The 19,862-nt window shown below is 48.8% G+C and overlaps 1 protein-coding gene across 1 annotated transcript in view; it reads right to left on the bottom strand.

Annotated features, from left to right (window-relative positions):
• Positions 1–19,635: 19,635 nt before the first annotated feature.
• The window catches only part of PLXNA2 (plexin A2), a gene marked incomplete at both ends in the record, with an annotated part of 86,308 nt that continues 86,081 nt past the window's right edge, over positions 19,636–19,862 (bottom strand). The window contains one exon of the mRNA XM_079546544.1: positions 19,636–19,731. Coding sequence (XP_079402670.1) covers positions 19,636–19,731 — 96 coding nt within the window. The remainder of the gene's footprint in view (positions 19,732–19,862) is intronic.

The following is a 19,862-nucleotide window of genomic DNA, read 5'->3' as shown; positions in this document are numbered from 1 at the left end:
GGTGTGACAGAATTCCAGCAGCTTTTGTTTTTGGCTTAGGACAGGAAAAAGTCTCTTGGAAGGAAACATCTGTAGCTAAAAAAATGTGCTCCAGCCTCTATATAAAGATTTCTATCGTGCTTTTAGACTTTTTCTTTGTATTGGATGATAGAATTATGTTTCATTGAGAATGAAATATCCTGGTAAACTGTGGTCTGTAAAACCTAAGCTTGGATATAGTGCAGCTCTGCACCCAGCATTTGCTCTTTTCCCCCTCCTCGTAACACACATATGCTTTGTAAATGCAAGACTCAGAGCAAACACAGGTCTGCATGCATATCAGCTTAGAAAATACATTCGAAAGATGAAATGAAAGTAGATAGAGGCAAGGGTCCAATTTAAATAATAGGAAAATGTTTTCATTTCTGTCTTACTGAAGTGAGGATTTGGTTTGCAGAGCACAATTGGAAATGAAAACTGAAATTGCCAAGTTTCAGCTCCTGGGAAGACCAAAGACCACTGGTGAGAACCAAAGGGCCACCGCACAGCAAAGCATTGGGAACAGCCTCAGGGCACTTCCGCAATGGCATTGGCCACGGTGCAGATGCCTCCAACCCCTCCTATCCCACCTTGCAGCCCTACAGACCCCAGCCCCACAGATCTCAGTCCCACAGCCCCGGTCCCCAATGTCCCTTCCTGTCCTCTCCCATCCGCTGGCCCCATTTCCTGCCATTCTCCCTCTGCCCCGGCTGCTGCATGGAAGGGACCAGCAGCATCATCCGGGTCTGGCTGCCAGTCATGTCTCACCTTTCACAAACAAACTAAAAATAGAGGGCTGGGCTAAGAATAGGCAGTGGCCAGGCCTGCCAGACACCAGGATAAGACCCAACGCCTTCAGCTTCCAGGAGAGGCTGGGCTGCATTTAAATGGAACTCCCTGAGACAAGGGTGTGGGTTTGCATTAATTCCCACTGCCACTGCTTGCACCAAGTGCATCAGAACATGCTGTGCAGCTCATGGCAGGACGGTGACTCACTAAAACGTGGTGCCACAATGGGCAAATTGAACACATCCTCAAAATGAGGAATAATAATAATAAAAAAAAAGATGAAAAAACCTCTGAAGATCTCTCCAATTGAAAGCAATGGACCTACGGTGGTTCAGATGAGAGACCTCGAGGTGCTTTCACCCATTGCTTTGCCCATAGGAGTGATGTCAGATGGCGGCAGTGGCATCCACTGAGCACCCAATGAGCATCACCAGCAGCTGCCACAGCTGGAGCAGGAACGGGGCAGGTCCTGGCACCCTTGTCCTTCCCCAAAGAACTGTCCCATCTCTTTGGCTGCCCATAGATGGGGACACACGGACCTCCGAGCACACAGTGAACATGCAGAACACCCAGCTGTAGCCACGTTCTCTGCTGATTTCCCTCTGTTTGTTCACTGAGACTGGATTAAAGTTTATTACATTTAAATTTAAAGACTGGATGTTGTGTTGAGGGACGTGATTTAGTGGGAGCTATTGGCAATAGGTGAACGGTTGGACTGGATGATCTTTTAGGTCTTTTCCAACCTTGGTGATTCTATGATTCTATGATTCTGAGCAGAAGGCAACACTTCTTCTCGTGGACGTGGCTCTCCATTGAATCCTCTGCCCAAAGCGAATCGATGCAAATGAACGCCGCGAAATTATTTCCTCCTCTCAGCATCGTAACTGGATTTTACAGTTAAAAATCATCTCGACGCCGTCGCCATCAGCTGCCCGAGGTTAACAATGGCTGAGACAATCTGACCCAAACACTCGAGGGGTCAAGTGCCCACATTTCAGACAAGCACGGTGATGAAAGCTTGTTCGCATCGGCTGGGAATTTGGCCAAGTATTTAAGGGTGATTTAATTTAATTGTGAATGATGCAATAGACATATGGCTAGGAAGTTATACGCCAGGAAACATGTTTCCTATAAGTATTTCAGCAGGCAGATGGCACACAATAGTTTTGGTGTAGTCATTTCCCCAGCTCCTAAAAGCTGCTATTTTCAACAGAAGAAATAATTCAGTTCCCTGCCATGCTCCCAAGACACCAACGCTACTGACCCAGAGGACGTGCAGCATTAGAGGACTGTTTCTGCACAGAACCCCATCAAAGGAACAAAACCTTGTGCTCACCTATCCGTTCCCATGCCAAAGTTTGGAAGCACGTTCAGCACTGAGCAAATATGAACGGTCCCAAGATGATCGGGGAGCAGAGCAGAGCACCCAGCAGTGTGCAGTGCCACTATATATATAAATTCAGGCAAACTCCAGCCTGCAAGTGCACTTAATGAGTTCCTCGTTATTTATTGCTCCTTTACGCAGCTATTGCTTATTCATTTACCCTCAGCAGAGGGAAATTCCTCAGAGAGAAACAGCCGAAACAAACCCACCATATCCGTTTTTCGATGCGTAGATCGTGTATTTGCTCTGTTTTCTTAAATAAAAAAAAAAGCTTTGGGAAACATTCAATGAAATCTGCGGTGGTGAGAAGCACGGCGCACCGCTAAGGAAAGTGATGTATTAAAACAAATCACTTTGTATGATTACTCCACTAAAATCAATACCTTCAAATAACAAGTGGATGGGAAGCGTGCACACGGCTGCGTTTGAACAAACCATATGGTGAATATATTGCTTAACAATCTTATGCCTTAAACTTTTACTTCAAGACTGTTGGTTCGGATCTAATCAAGGCTGTGCTCATTTACTGCCTTCTGTCTGCTCAGCACTTTGCAGGGTATCACGGAGCCCTTAATCTAGCTTTAAGGGGCAGGCTACAATGTAAATCACACCATTTAAGCGTTTCCCATGGAACTGTTCCCTCGATGCGTATTTTCCACGAGTCAGAGAGAAAAAGGGAGAATCTGCAAAGGCAGGAGCCAACAAAAAGCTGCGGCTTCCCTTGTTGCAAGAGCAAGGGCCTCTGTGTGGCTGCTGCCTGTAATTTGATGTCCTCAAGGTCTCGTTTGTGCACTGCAGGAAGAGGGACCATCATTTGGATACGCAACGAGCAGCAAGGAGATACAGCGATGCATGAAAGCGAGCAGAGCAGGACAGCGATGAACCAGTCATATCCCCATCACCATCCATCACTCCCTTGGGGCTGCACCATGGTCTCATTAACCCGGCTGGTCTCACGGACTGCTTTTCATTGCTGTACCATCCGAGCTGCTCCGCTATAATAAACAGCGGCGCCACGAAAAGCCGGTAAAAATCATTAAAGCGTAAGTCTGGTAATTTAGTGCAAAGATTAGCTTCTCCACCCAGATCTACAGCTTGCTGATTGCAATTTATTCCTCACGTTTATGGATGGCATATAACTGCGCGTGCTGGATCCACGGCCAGGCTTTCCCATCCATCACGAGGAGCTCCAGCGGTGCGGACGGACAGAGGGACAGAGGTGGGGCTGAAGCTCATCCCAAAGCGCAGGGCAGTGGCCTTATAGGGAAAAGCCATCCCAATCTCCATCCCTGCTGTGTCTGGGGGGGGATTTCTCCAGTGTGGAGAAGTGATGGTATTTCTGGGTGAAGAAACCCAAACGGTGATTATGAAATAAAGGGTTGACTTTTACTCTGAGTAAATATCAGTTAGTGCCAGGTGGCAGCGAAGCTTCAGATGAGACGTAGAACTCATCAGCAGCGGTGATGAAAGGCATCTTTAGGAGCACTGGGGGAAAAGCACTGGAAAGGGCTCTCATCTCCACCCCGGCAATTGCTGATAATAAAGTGCTGCTGTTTTCTACCTGGCAATGAGGTCCCAGAGGTACGAGCCTCTCTGTTTTTCAAAGGAAGGTTTGTTCAAACACACAGACAGGAGCATCCCCGCTCATTACCCGTCCTGCTGCTGCTGACCCACCGCACTGGAAGTGGTTGCAGCCCTCATTCAAGTTTTCCTTTTGTTTTGATTTTTAAAGTCGTCTCCGCTGTCTTGGAGGGATAAATAAAACGAAACAGAAATCTAAGAGCCATTTCTGTGGTTGTCTCCTGAAGAGAAGGCTGCAGCAGCAAAACTGCCTCAACTTCAGTGCGAGGTGACCTGAAAAAATGACAGGGCTCTGCTCACAGCCACGAGCACACAGCTAAATTCATACACCACTTACTTATTGATGTGTTTGTACAATAGGAGTGGCTGGGAAGGATGCAGACTCCCAGGTACCTTCTGATGGCACATAATAAGCACAGACAACACAGACCTACAGTGAATAATAGAACAAAAAGCTTCCAGTAGCACTGAAAATCAAAGTGCATATGCGATCAGTGCTCTCCAGTGAAACCTCCGGGGAAGGGGAGTGAGGGGCATCCATGAGCCTGGGGAGGAGGAGAAGGGTGTTACAAAGCAGCTGCATGAAAATCTAACCCCCCCCCCCCCCCCCCCCTTCACCCCCAAAATATCAGAGTTCAAAATCATGCATGCTGTTCCACACACGATCTACAGAGCATCTCACAGAGTGTTATTGAAAAGGTCCAATTAAAGAAGAGGCACAGGAGGAACACCCAAGCTGTGGGTACAATCTCAAACCTGTGGTCTCAATACTCAGTATTTTTCTTCTTAGCCCCATCAAACGCATTTTTCCCTCTCTGGAACTGTGCTGGCATCACTGCTGCTGAAAGTCCTGACACCATCAGCTGTTTTGTGAGGATAAGTCTTCTCCAGGATGGGAATATTTCTGTTCTGTGCCTTTAGGACATCTTCACTGCAAGGATCTCAAGCACTTACAATGAACAAAGAGCACCTTAATTTCATACAGACAGAATCCAGTGCTCTGCTCGGGGGAACAAGGGGAGGCCAAGGGATGCTATGGATGGAGCCCAGGGAGATGCTGCAACCCAGCATAACAGCAGCAGCGCACGAGTGGATGTGCTGGAGCAAAATCTGTCTTCATGAGCAGCCCAGCAGAGTGCAGCATCTCCTGTAACAAGGTTTGTGCTTTGCTGTGACATCCCATGCAAGGCAATGGGCACAGCCAGGGCAGTCAGAGGAGAGAGGCGATTTTCCCTGATGAGGAACACCATAAATCTGCTTGTTTTTCTCCATCACAAACTTCTCCCCTGACCCCCCAGGACACGGCCCTTTGCACAGCACTTGCAATCTTTGGCAATGTGGAGATGAGAGGCGACGCCGCATCATTAGCTAAAGCGCCGCAGCGACACGGGGCACACGATCAATGCACGGGGCTGAGGCTCCATTACTTATGAGAAATGCTTCAGAGAGCACTTTGGAAACACGAGCCCTCTCCTGAGACCTCTCTGAGATGGCTTCAGATTAATTGTTCCAGGTTTGTTGGTTTGTTTTTATGGAGGAAGGAAGATTTGTTTGCTTTTCACCTCCTCCCCTGGAGTTCCACCATCATCTTTTCTCATTAGGATGGTGGCAGGAGGTCAATAGAGTGCCCTGTCTGAGCGAGATTCCTCCATCATTTGAAGGGGAAACTTTTAGATGTGATGCTCTCCAAGCCATGCGTCTGATGGCATTTTGTTACCGTGCCAGAGAACAAAGAAGAGCAGAACCCTCTGCACCCCATAGGGGTCAGCCACACACACACGGCAGCTCTCCACCCTCCCTCTCTCCGTCCTCATCTCCATTCTCTCTGGTTTTGGGTTTCCTTAATTATTTGGGAATCTGGAGAATTATCTGTTGTCAAATCCCACAGAACAAATTGAACGTCAGGTTTTCAAACCACTCTAATAAAGCAGATGGTATCGTGAGCCTGCAAATCTCCTCCCAACCTCAATGCATCTAAACGCTGACAGATTATCCATTAATGGGCAGATTAATCCTCAACAGCAAAAACAGGGGGAAGGAAAATGCATGCCTTTGTCTCTGTAGCAGGAAAAATGAGCTCGCTAATATGTGCAGCTCACAGGAGAGGTGGCCACGGACTGATGGAGAATCACAGCAAATTGCTTCCCATGCCTTGAACCAGACCGAGCATCTGTAGCTTCTCAGCCACGCTTCTTTTGGGTGTAGAGCCTCCAATCTTTTTGAAGAACAGTTGGAGAGCTGTGCTGGGCTGTGTTGAGGAGCAGTGCCCACGTGTGCAGGCAGCTAAGAAAGCTTTCGGTCCCTCCCTCCAAACAGATCATTAGAATAGCTTGGGTTGAAAGGGACCCCCAAGGATCATCAGTTCCAACCCCCCTGCCACAGGCAGGGCCACCAACCTCCAGATCACTGTCAACAATCCTGATCATCTCTTTCCATTCCCACCCCAGATGTGGACAGAAGCCTTTCTGCCCAAGGAGAGATCATTCAGGCTTTGGCTCTCTCCTCTTTGTGCATCTCAATGGCAGCCAGCCATTCACCGGCCATTGTGTGACCAAAAAAAGGATTTTTGGTCTGTGTCAAAAGCACAGCATCCCCTTCTCAATGCTGTTCCCTCCTCTTCCCACTGCTGATTTGCTTGGCAGGTGTGAAATATTAATTGCCTCACATGGGAGCTTGGCTCGCTGTCTGTCGCATTTGACTGAAATATCATTCTCTGCTGCAAATATAATTACTGGGGGTCTGGATTTTAAAAATAGCCTCTTGCCTGTCTGTTAATTAGGAGCCACGCTTTGCTACACAACGAGATATTTTGGTTAATTATAAAAGAGAAAAGGACAAATTTGTCATGTCTTTTGTTTTCATTGCGCCGTGGCTGCGGTGACAGCGCGGTGATGGACGGCTCTGCCAGCTGCTGTGGGGGGGGGGGGAAGTCCTGGAGGGGCTGCTTCCTGCAGAGGGGTGCAGACAAAGGAAGGGAAATTTCAGCCAGAACCTGGCTCTGCTCTCAAACCTCCCCCAGAAACTGTTTGAAGACCCCCCTCGTTCAAAGCAAGGAGGTATTCATGCGAAATCTGCTGCTGGATGCACTGAACCTCTGCTGCTCGTGTTCTGCATCCCCAAGTCCCCATCCCCAAGGTCACAACGCCTCTCTTTTCTCTTGCTCACACCAACGGTCAGACGCAATTCTGCTTTGTCTCTTAACAACAAAAAAGAAAAATGCCATTTCCAAAGCGCCGACACAGAGAATAGCAGTGATGAGTTAGGGAATGGTGGATATGAGCGCCAGCCAACCTCTCCTCAGCCTCAGGTGCTTCGTTAACAACGTGTTAATCAACCTCCAGAGGAACACAGACCAGCAGGGAAGGACTGAGGTGCTCCACCACTTGAGGATGCACTGTGCTGGACCACCACCGCCATCCCTGTGGCCAATGGAGAGAAAAGCACAGGACCAACCAAAGGGCCAACCACATGCTTTGTGTTTATAAAGCATCGGTGCCAATAGTTTGCATTAGGATGCACTGATAGAATGTTTTATAATTATTTCTGCAATTATCCAGCATTTCAAAGGACCCGTGACAACGGCTTAAACTCAAGTATTAAACAGGCATGATAATTATCCCAGCAATATTGAATGTTGTACTGTCAAATAATAACGTCATACGTGTTAAGAAAGCTCTCAGAAATAGCAGGATAACTCAAGATGGGTGACACAAAAGTCCCATTCCTTTTCCTGAAAACAAAGAGAACTTTGTCTATGGAAAATTAAACATGGACAGAGCACATATGGAGGTGCCATACATGACAACTGGTAACAAACAGAAGCGAGAGAGGAAAGCATCTCTTCAGCCTGGAGCAATGGTGCAAGGATTGCACCCAGGGATAGCAAAGGTTGCCCCTAAAACAGCAGCCTGGAGAGCATCCTGAGGCACAAAGCCCACCCAAAGCCACTTCTGTGTCATTCCCTGTCCCATTCTGCCTCAGTAGCAGCTCCTGGGGGAAACACTCAGGATAATAAGTGTCAGTACAAAAAAATAATCAGAGAGATTCCAGCCAGCATCACAAAACCCCACTCAATGAACTGCCTGCCTTCTCCTTCTGCCAAGGCCTCAGCAACGCTTAGAAGAGTGGCACCAACTCTGCACCCCTGTGATGAAGATTTAAACATGAAGCCCAGTAGAAAACCTTGTAAATTATTGAAGCTGTAGCTCATTATAATGGTAGAAGTGAGCCTTTCTTTTCATCAAGTGACATGGGAGCAGAAAAATGGCAAGATAATGATGCTCAGGCAGAACAATTGTTGCATTGTGATAAAGGAAGGCGAAGTTTATCAATCTGATTACCACCCTGAAATTTTGTGTGCCTGCTTCAGACCCAATGCATCTCCTCTGCAGCAGTCTCTGATGTTCCATTGCTGCACATGGGTCTGCCTGGGCAATGCATGGCACTGAGGACAGCCCAGGACAGCAGAGGCTGCATCCCTGAGCAAGGAGTGGGTTAACTCCTGCCAGCATTTCTTTGTCCTCTGGGGATGTTTGCATGACACTTTGCCCACAAAGCATGTCAGTATAAAGCACGCTGTAAGAGTGACATAACTTTTATCAAGGGGAAATTTAAGGCTTAACTGCCTTTAAAACGCTGGCGTCACTCACTGCGTGTGCCAGCTCTTTTAGAACATTACACTCATTATATGTAATTCTCCCTCCTCTCGGAGAAATATTAGCATGTACTTTTCTCCCTGCCAATCACTTTCCTGACCTTTGCATCATCAGCCCTCTTTAAGGCTCTCATCTCAGAGCCTCTGCTAACGACATGCCACGAAGCCCTGAAATAGGATTCCCAAACACACAATGAGATCCTTTTGGGGAATTCAAAGCTCAGTGCTGTGACTCCCAGCCACCACAGAGCACAGAGCTGTGGCCCAACCTGCACTCTGCAATCCAAAATATCTCCATCCTTGTGGAGGTGCATTCAAACATATCATCAGAATTCACAGCCAGTCCATCGTCTCTGTGCATAGATGAAGTTTTGGTTTCGTGTCATAGAATCATAGAATTGCTCAGGTTGGAAAAGACCTTAAAGATCATCAAGTGCAACCACGACCTGCCCCAGCTCTAACAGCAGCTCAATCACGTCCCTGAGCACTGCATCCAGATTTCAAACACATCCAGGGCTGGTGACTCCACCACCTCCCTGTGCAGCCCATTCCAGTGCTTCACTACCCTTCCTCTAAAGAAGTTTTTCCTGATATCCAACCTAAACCTCCCCTGGTGCAACCTGAGGCCATTTCCCCTCGTCCTGTCACCAGTGAGAAGAGACCAGCCCCGCTCTGCTGCAGTCAGGTATTGGAAGAGAGCAGTAATGTCTCCCCTCAGCCTCCTCTTCCCCAGACCAAACAGCCCCAGCTCCTTCAGTCTCTCCTCACAGGCCACATTCTCCAAGCCCTTCCCCAGCCTTGCTGCCCTTCTTTAGACCTGCTGCAGCACCTCCATGTCCTTTCTGTACTGAGGTGCCCAAAACTGAACGCAGCACTTGATGTGAGGCCTCACCAGCGCTGAGTACAGGGCAGGATGACTTCCCTGCTCCTGCTCACCACAGCATTCCTGGTCCAAGCCATTGCATCCATTGGCCTTCTCAGCCAGCTGGGCACACTGCTGGCTCACATTCAGCCAACTGTCCACCAGCACACCAAGGTCCCTTTCTGTCAGGCAGCTTTCCAGTCACTCCTCCTGCCTGCCCTGGTGCACGGCTACAGATCAGCACAGCAAACACACATACCTCACAAAGACAGCAAATCTCAGACCGTGTACATCCACCTCCATCACTGTTTCAAAGAGAAAAAAAAAAAGAGAGAGAGACAGAGAAAGAAGGGAGAGAACGCTGTAACTTCCAGCATTATTTACATTAACCATCCTTTGGTCGGACACTTAGGCATGGAGGAGAACACGGGTTAAACACGCAGCGCCGGGAGCGCCGTCGGACGCAGCAGCAGCGCCTCCGTGCCGGGATGCGCAGCGGTGCGGGGAGAGCGGAGCACCGGCAGAGGGCGGACGGAGCAGCGAGAGGAGCGCTGAGCCGAAGCACTGAGCCACGGAGGTTGGAATTGACCCCTCCGGGATGGGAACCCCGCGGGTCCTTCGTGGGTGGGGAGAGCTGTGTGTCCCCTTTGTATGCGGGAAGGCATTTGGTGCGGGTTTGGGGTCACTGTTGTGGTTACAGGTGCTGGAAGAGAGGGAAGTTTCAGTGGTGGACCTCTTGCCCTGCTCCTTATAGCCCCAGGGAGCCGCTGCTTGCACCCAGAGCTGCTTCATGAGCCCACTCAGTAGCGAGGATCAGCTGGCTCTCACACATCTTAGCTCAGCCTTGGTGAGCCTAAACCATTAAAGCAAAGGAGGTGGAAAGCAAACCTGGTGCAACTCTCCACTGCAGCAGCCCCAGCAAGTCTGGCCCAGGGCCGTGTCGCCCAAATCGTGGCTCTCACCCTCCCTGCATGCCCCACACCTCTCCCCCATCCCGGCCACCTACAGCATTTCACCTGGCTTCTTGGTGAGACAACAGAGAGAAGGAAATGAAAAGAAATGCTGTATGGAAATGGAAACCTGTGCCAACGTGGCTCGCAGAGCTCTGCGTAAGGAGCAGCTGCGATTTGCCAAGCCAACCAGAAAATTAAAAAGGATTGTTGTACAAACACACAGAGGGTGTGTGGGCTTGTGTACATATGAGTGGGGTGGCCCTGCTTCACGAGGGACCCCTCTGCACAGCGAGGTGCCTTGTGCTTACCTGCACTGAACAGCAGGGGAGGGGCTGCAGCCCCTTTGGTTCTCCATTCTCCTTTCCCAGGTGAGATGGGAAAACTCAATGCATTACAGAGCATCTCTGCACCCCTTCCTGCTGCTCTCTGGGGATCTCCTTGTATTCCTCTCCCACTGGGCCTGAATGCATTTCTTGCTGAGGGTTAGAAGAATTCACTTACACTCTAATTTAATGAAGTGTCTTAGACGTGGATTTAATCACAGCATTAAGGTAACGGTCACTGCATCCAAGCTGATGATTGCAAACTTCTTTCCTGAGCAGGCAGCTCTGCTGCATCCTTATTAATCCAAAAAAAAAAAGAAAAAAATCACATCCATATTAATCACTCTGCAGATTATTGCTCCGCTCATATTCATTACCAACCAGCTAATCCCCCAGCACTGGGGTATTACCTTCCACCAGCTGCCTCCACGCTGCTCAGCTGCAGATGGAGAAGGATTCTGTGCTGTTCCAGAGGTGTGGGGCTGGGGGGTGAGCTCTGTGCAGAGCCCCCACTCAGCTGATGGATGGTTTGCATGAATGAGGGCTTTGGGAGATGCCTGCAATCAGCACAGAGCTGGGAGTCTGTGCAGGCAAGGAAAGCACCGTGCACAAAGTGATGCTTTGGTTTACCTCCTGGAGTGGATGTGAGCGTTTCTGGGGCTTGATCTTCTGCTTGCTTTACTTCTGCTGTGTGCGTGGTCCTCAGCCACCTCCCCCCTGGGCAGGGTGATGGCCCTCGGACCCACGCTTGTTGAAGGCCACAATGCAGTGTGCATGAGCACAAGCAAAGCACGAGGTCTGTGACCCAGCCCCTACAGCCCTGTACAGCCCCAGGCCATGCCTTTGTGCTGAGCTCGCAGAGATGGTGAGTTCCTGCTGCAAGAGCCAAGCAGACGTCCAGAGAATGGTTAAAAAGTCAGGCAAAAGCAGCTCAGCTCCTGAGATTCTCTCCTTTGTGAAAGCTGAACATGGCCAAAAAAAGAAAAAGGAACCCAAATCAAAAACAAACAGACAAACAAAAACCTTACTTGTAAGCATTTCTGTTATCTCCTCAAAGCTCAGTCCCACTGAGTGCCCTCAGAGTTGAATGAGACCTCCCAGCAACGGGTAAGGGATGGGAAGGAGCATCCTTAGAGATTTTGGAGCGGAGAAAGGCTGATGGGTTGCACTCACAGTGCCTGCAAGGAAGCTGGCAGTGGAGCACAGGGGGGGAATTCTCCCAGTGAAGGAGTCAGTGGAGGATATTGATTGCTTGGAGACACCATGCGGTTGCAATGCCTCCAGCACAGGGAGCACAGCAGATCCTGCAGCTCCTCCTGAGGCTGAGCAAAGCCATCACAGTGCGAGTGCATTTTTTCAGGTGGTATCAATGAAGCTGGCTTTGTTTTAAGCAGGCTGCAGGACAGAGCTCATTCCATAGCCCATAGTCGTGGGGGAACCTCCTGCTCCCTTCCCAGCCCTGCTCCGAGGGGAAGGAGGCGTGGGGTGAGCTGGGAGCACTGGGGAGGACACCCATATGGCCTCACTGGATGAAAAGAACAGCAGTTTTACTGGGGAGAGAATAGGACCCGTTTATAAATCCCCAACCATTATTCCTGGTGTTCACTCCCCAGACAGGAAAGCCCATTTCCAGGAGCATTAAGGGTGAAATGGCAGTCATAAAGCACCAGCAATCAAACGTGAAAAGAGCAGCCCAATTCATTAACAGCGAGACAAGCTGATAGAGACATTCTTAATTATCAGATATTACCGTGGAGTTAATTCTTACCTGAGTTGCTTAAGCTTGGCCATCCTTCCCTTTTCTTTGACGTTTTGCCATAGGGCAGCATGGAACATTTGTAATTAGATTCCCTCACTGGAGCTAATTATGAAGCAACAATAAAAATGGAGTGCTTTCCATTTTCATAAGTATTATTTTGAACTAAAACCAAACCCTTTGCCTCGGCTCTAGTATCTGTAATTTAACACAAAACCTGGGATATAAATAGGAACGTTCACTCTGCATTATGCCACACATCTATTTTATTTTGTACTGTAATGCATTCACGTTATTTTATATGCACATACCTGGACAACCATATCTGTGTGTATCCCAACCAGGACCAGCAAAGATTCCTGTGTTTGCAGAGACGTCACGACTTCCTGCTCCACTGATATCTGCCTATAGGGAAAGGTTTAGCCCCAAAATTCTGGATAGGGAGTGCAGAACAGCAATCAGCATCTCTGGCAGTCCGATGGCAAGCACTTGGTGCTTAAGAAGCAAAACCTATGATGAAGCAAAAGAAGTGTCATTTTGGACAGTTTTCACCTTCAAAACCAGGGACTGCTCCAGAGCTGGTATTTGTTGGACACGTCTCACTGTCTGCCACCCATAACTCAAAATAAATTTCCATTAGCAATGAGTTGGCCACTTCCATCTAGCAATCCCACGCAAGCTTATTGGAATGAAAAGCAATAGACCCCTGTGTTTCTTATTGCCCATTTAGGATAACTGTCTGGTTGCATACAATTACATGTCACCCTCTAGCTAAGCATCCACAGAAGAGAAAAGAGGCTGGAATTTAAACAGGTCAAAATGAATGCCATGATTGCAGTTGATAATTCCAAGCGTCACTTCCATTAGCTCATCTTGATAACCAGGCTGGAAAAGCCAGCTCCAAGATGTCCAAACTCCTTCCCACTACTTACAGAGCGATGGCAATCTGCAATCAATAGGCCAATCCTGTCTGGAGGGGGGAATAAAGCTGGAACTGAGGCAGCTCCTGAGGCTGGCGGTGATGCCAGGCTCTCGGGCTTTGAGAGGAAGACCTGAGGACCACAGCCTCAGCCCAAGCCCAGGGATCTGTTCCAGCAGTGCCTCCCAAAGTGCTGTTTGTGGCTCATACCTTCTCCGCATTGGACATGGGAACTGACTGAGGGCTCTGAGCCATCTGCATTTTATATAACCTTTATTAAGCATCACTTGACCTTGTCAGTGCCGATAAAGCCCTGGGAAGTGCATGCCAGATAAAATGTAGTTTTAATTGAGTATACTTATTATATTAAATATATGAACAGGGCGCAGATGAATACAAATGACCCCGTTTAATGCTTTCGATTCACGTCGAAATTCCTTTTGACTTTGAGGAGCTGAAGGAGTCAATCACATTCCCAGGGGGTGGAAAAGGGCCCTGCTGCTGCCACCAGCATCTCTGCTACAGCACAGGGTGAGTCAGAAAAGGTCCTAGCATCCCTGGGGCTCCTGCACGTCCCTTCCCCTCCTGCAGCCTTTTGGAATGCTCTGGGTATCTCACTTCATGTCTTCCCACGTGGATTAACCCAGAGCACAAATGAAAAGCGATCGTCTCCTCTACTGTTTTTCAGCTCTGCAAGATATCCACAAAGATGCTCCATCCCAGCACCTCCCAGTTTAGCACAAACAGCTGCAGGTGGAGACCATGGAATGGATCTGCAAAAGGCTGAGCTCTGCTGGTTCAGGTGGCAGGCAGCAAGCAGGATGCGGCCCAGCTGCTTCCTAGCATTCGTGTCAAGCTTTGCTCTCAATGTGAAGAAAATAAGATGAAATGACCTGCCTGAGGAGCAGGCTGTCTCCCTGACATATTTGCATTAGCTTCAAATAGGAAGAGCTTCCCATCAGCCTATTAGCACTGCACTAAAACAAGCGGACTCGGTGTCAAGTGGCTGAATAAAACCACATCTCGGGGCAGCACGGAGCTCCCTGCTGCGAGCCGCCTCCTGCCTTGGATTTATCCTTTCAATTACCTCGTTTAAAAAGAAGAAACCAAGACCCTTCAGAAGAAGCGGTGAGACCTCTCGTTTGAGATCCCCGTGTTTCTTTTTCAGTCTTTCCTTAAGGGTCTCTGTTTTTCTGTCACTTACCATCATCCGGAGTAATTTGGGGCTGTTAGAGAAAGTTCATTGCTGTAATTGCAACCATATTGGTCATTAAAGTTGACAGACAGCTGCTGGAGAAGTCACTTGCTGATTCCTACCACTCAGCAGACGCCTCTCAGCATTTGCTCAAACGTTAGCTTGAATTTATGAAATGAAAGCAAACGCGTTTTACCGTGAGGACCGATCGTCTCAATGGGGAAAGAAATGAAGGGCCCACCTGATCGATTGGCAAACACCATTTGCGTGCTCCTTCCCACCACTGAGCGCTGCCGATCCGGATCCTGCATTCTCTGTCCCATGCAAAGAAAGCTGCCTGGAGGAGGGACCTTCTGCTGCCTTCAGGATGACATCCAGCACTTCCTGAAGACATGGAGCAAAGCACCGCAACCCTGCAGCGGAGGATCTGAAAAAGCAGAAAGAGGGGCCAAAGAAAGCTGCAGCCCCCTCCCCTTTGTCCCTTCACCACGGACACAACTCGGTCCCACCGACCCCCGTGTGCCCACCTGCACCCAAAGAGCATTCTCACCTCATCACAGCCAAGTATTTCCTGCTGCAAAGGCAGAACAGCTGCACACCACACGGCAGAACAGAAGAACCCACTCACGAAGTGCTTTTTGTTGTTGTTTTTTTAACCAGTAAACTTTATTTATATATAACAACAGTACAAAGTGAGTCCTTGGCTTGCAAAATAGGAGTGTTTCATATTTACAATAGGTACACAATAATATATTAGAATAATAACAAAACCCCCTTTTTCCTTGGAACATTTTTAAATACTTAAACTTTCTTACATTTTTTTTTTCTTTTTCCACAGCACTTATAAAAACAACAACAAAAAAAATAAACCAAACAAACAGACAATCATCTTAAACAAAAAATATAATACAGAACTCCAGTGTGTCAAGTATAACGGGGGGGGAGGAACCAGAGAACAATAAGGTGGAATGGGTACGGATACAAATCCATTCGTTATTCCTGCCAACACACAACCCCTAGAAATGGCATCATTTGCTGTAAGGAGCGGGGCAGAAAAAAATAAAAATCTGTTCCACGATTGATACCTCTACATTCTATGACATTATGGGGCCTCGTTTCTGGGGATCCCAGAAGTTTTAGTACCTGTGTGTTCCCTCCCCTTTGGAGGCCCAGAGTTTGGGGCACTGTCCATGCGACGGATGGACCCTGCAGATCTGATACTCGCTGCAGGAACACACGTTTTGTCATTATTATATTCCACTTTTAGAAAGGAAGAAGGAGAAGGGGGTGACACGGGGACAAGAACAAGCACACAGACACTGCCGTGCCCACAGCATGGCCACAACACCTGCCACCCTGTGCCACCCTGTGCCAACCCATGGTGCCATGTGCTTTGAGCAGCGCCTTCCACGAGGAGAAAATCCCTCTGAGGACTTCCATCCTCTTCCCCTCTAAACCCAAACCACACCGAAATCGTGCGTTCAGTTTTACTCAGCCCAGCGGATCCAGAACGCATCTTCTTCACGGCGTACACCAACATCCTTAATCTCATTATTTTCCCATCCAATGTCCAGTTAAAATAAAGTCCTGCCTATGTGAGAGCAGGACAGCACAGGGGCGAAGCGGGGCTCTCACCAAGGACACATCCATGGCTCTCCCAGCTCACCCAGCACGCATCCACAGGCAGGGCAGCAGCTCCCTGCCTCAACGGTTCACAAACTGTGGCACGAATGCCATTCCCAAACTGGATGGCAAATTTTGTGGCATTTTAACGCATCTTTGATATCAATTACTTAACCATCCCCAAACACTTTTTTCTTTTCTCCAAGGTACGGCCACTCATGAGTTCTCACGATGCCCTCTCTTGCTCCACTCGGTCCATTTTGAGCTGAGCACTGGGAATGGAGTGGAGAGAGACCAGCAAGCAGGAGTAGGGCTGGGTGAGGGCTGGAGGCACTGGAGCATCCCAGGATCGCACTGGAGCAGTGGGCAGCTCAGTGCTCTGAGCCTTGGACCGACAGCAAGGACTTGCACTGAGGTCAGCATCACACAGAACACAAACAGAGAGCATTACGTCCTCTTGCTATTGGCTTCCATGTGCTCACCCAAACTGCTGGGTACGTTACGATGTTTTTGGTGAGGTCCATTTCAAGGCAGGGTGGGTAATTTCTACAGGACCGGGCCATTTTTAAGACAGAGTGTTGAAGGCACTGCTGTGATGGAGGTCTCTGGTGGCTCCGCGCCGGGCAGCTGCGCCTGCCAACCCCACGTGTCCCAGCACCGTGTGTCCCATCCCCGCTGAAGGCCCCAGGGAGTCCACAGCAACCCAGCTGTTTTGATGTGTCCTGCCCTCCTTTAAGCATAAATCCATCCCTTATGGCACAGAGGGGACTGCACCTCTGCACGGTGCTGGGTATTCCACAGCAGGGCTCCTGCAGAGACGAGCTTGCCTGTAAGTTAGACTCTGGTATATGGGCTTTTAATAAAGGCTTTCAAGGTGGAGAAGCATTTGATTAGCACCTTGCTCCCCCTTGGAGTGGGTGCTTTGATAGTACATGAGCAGAAGATTAAATGGAATTATTTAAGCATTGACACCAGGCAGAGAGATTCCAGAAAGTGACGTCTCCCACTTTGATGTCAAAATACCTGAAACGAAGTGAACTGGAGAACCACAACACCAACAGCCCCGCAGGAGGAAGGGGCCACGAGAGAGAGGTGAAATCATTTCATCTAAGGCAAAGTCACTGCCCCTCCTGACCAAACCTTGAGTCCATTTGCTGCAATGCAGAGGAAATGCCCCTTGGAGCTTTTCAGTTTCCTCTCCAAAGAGTAACCAAAGAGTCGGATGCAAGCAGGGCAATAGATTACAAGTTCTTTGCCCCGAGGGGATATGTTGCTTCATCCCATGCAACTGACCATGAAGATCCATAATTCATGGCTACCATCACAAGTAGATGCTCGGTGGTTTATCTACAGACCACTCCTTCCAGTCAGCACCGTGCTGCTTCTATGCCATCCTCCTGATGCCTCCCCGGTGATGGATGAAGAGCTATTCCTGCTGTCTTCCGTGGAAACCACTCAGACCTCAGTACCCCACTGTTCTGCAATGAGCTCCTCTTGGTTTCCCTGTTCTCCTCAGCTCCACGCAGCTTGGCCAAGGAGACAGGGACCTGGCTGTGCAAAAGCCTCATGGAGAGATGGGCAGTAAGCAAAATGCAGGCTGCATGGCAGCACAGCCAGCAGCATCCAGGTCTTTGCTTTGGGTATAGTCATATTTTATCAGTCCCACAGAAGTAACTATTTAGATTAATATTCAGAAGTGTTTGAAAACCATTTTGAGTGTTCCAGAGTACCATAAGGATTTGGCGAACAGTCTGAACATGAATACTCAAAGCAATGACTACAACAACATACATCCTTCCTACGCCTCTCTCTGCACAGCTCTCCCATCTCAGAGCCTCCCATCACACAACTCAGACCGTGCTGCACGAGGCTGACCACCAGGTCTTCCTCCACACTACCAACTGACCCAGAAAAATGCACAGAAGCAAGTGGGCTCAGCATGGCTTTCAGCAAAGGGTCGTTAAACACTGAGTTTCCTGAGATGTTTGGATGCGTGTCAGCTCCTCCTGCTGGCCCTGGGACCTCATCCTCTCAACAAGAGCCACCTCGCTCCTGGTGCTTACAGAAATTGCTTCTCTTTTGCTGCACGCAGCAGACTGAGGTCCAGACCACCCCACCTGGTGACTTAGGGTGCAGCTCCACAGCATCGTGCTCAAATATCCCAAACATCCAGCGTGCTTCTCCTTGGCATCTGGGAAGAAGCAGTCTGAGGAGGGACTCTGCTGCTGTCAGCTCCCATGGTTGATGCCTCTCCCCCCCCATCAGGTCCAACGGCCCTGTCCTCCCTGTCGCAGCCTGCGCGGATATCAGCATTTATTACAGAGGGGAATATTTACAGCGCTCCTTCCCATCCTGGCACTCTACAAAGGGACACATAAGCTTTGGTGTCTTTTAAAGAAATAACACTCACAGACATCTGCCTGGCCACAAGAAGACGTGCCACTGGGCCAGCGAAGAACGGAAGGTAAGGACAAGACGCTTGGACAGACACACGGACAGCAGCTGGCACTGACAGCGCTGCCTAGGGGTTTCCCTTGTCTAGAGCAGAGATTTCTTTCCCTTCCTTCACGGAAATGAAAGCTATGGGCCTGCCCTGTGGGTGACATCACCTACGATCCCGTGCTTCTCTGGTCCGAAGTCAAACAGAGAATAATAAACAGCATCTTGCCACAGCTCGGCATTTCAAGTATTGCTCACTGTAAACATTGGGTTTGGGGTTGGTTTTACTGCAAAAACCACAGACAGCTCCGCTCTCCTCCTGCCATGGCTGCAAGAGCACCGCGCTTCAACAGGATCCTTCTGCGTTCAACAGTAAATGAGATTTAAAATATATATATATATATATATATATAGACACTGTATAAATACATAGATAAAGCTGGATTTCAAGACAAGTTGGATGATTGGATGGTTTTGCAATTCACAACAATTTCCTTCTAGTGCCTACGGGTTACTCAGCCAATGAACTATTTCTGGCTAAGCTGCTATCTTGCTTGTGTGGACAGGTGTGGTGCAAACTTGTGCTCATATTTTTTGTAAGATCCCAACAAGACTGCTGTGTTCCAGACTTTCCAGTTGGTGTAACAGACCATTTGCAGATGCCTGAGCACATCCTCAGGGCATGGCGAGGATGGGATCAGGACCGAACCTGGCTGCCAAGGTAATCTCTGTGGCTTGTGATTCTATTTTTTTTTCCTTTTTTTTTTTTTTTTTTTTTTTTTTTTCCCAAAAACACCTTTAAATAAAGTTTTATTTCCTAATATACATCAGACGATTTTCATGCGAAGCAGCAGCCATGGACACATCCAGCCGTTGCAGGTTCTACCTTTCCATGAATACCAGAAGCGATCCACCTTGAGTTAACGCTGATTGCGGTGCTTTGTCTCTTGATCTTCCTGCCTTTTCAAACCAGATCCCATGTGATTTTGAGCGCAGCCAGGCCCTGGGCCATCCCTGCTCCCCTTGATGAGGGTGGTTGTTGGGGTGTGCAGTGCCTTTCTGCTTGTTCTCCCTCTGAATCCCCAGGCATCCGTGCCATGCTCTTGCCCCTCGCTGTCCGTGCGCACTGCAGCCTTCCTTCAGCTCTCGATGGACATGGCACCAATGAGTTGCTCTACTTTGTATGCCAGACGCTGCCTCCGTGCCTGTTCGTCCTGCTCCAAAGCCCCAATGAGCTGACACAGAAAGAAAAAAGAGAAAGGAATCAGTGAGAGAGCAGAGGGTGGACAGGACTGCAGGGTAGGAAGGCGTGAGTAACATGGAGCACTGATGTGCTTCAAGGGGCAGAAAGAGCCAGTGAAAAACA

This window comes from Tetrao urogallus (genome assembly GCF_951394365.1).
Source record: "Tetrao urogallus genome assembly, chromosome: 24".
In the NCBI taxonomy this organism is placed as follows: domain Eukaryota; kingdom Metazoa; phylum Chordata; class Aves; order Galliformes; family Phasianidae; genus Tetrao; species Tetrao urogallus.
The sequence above is the reverse complement of the archived record's forward strand: the minus strand, read 5'-3'. Positions and strand labels throughout refer to the sequence as shown.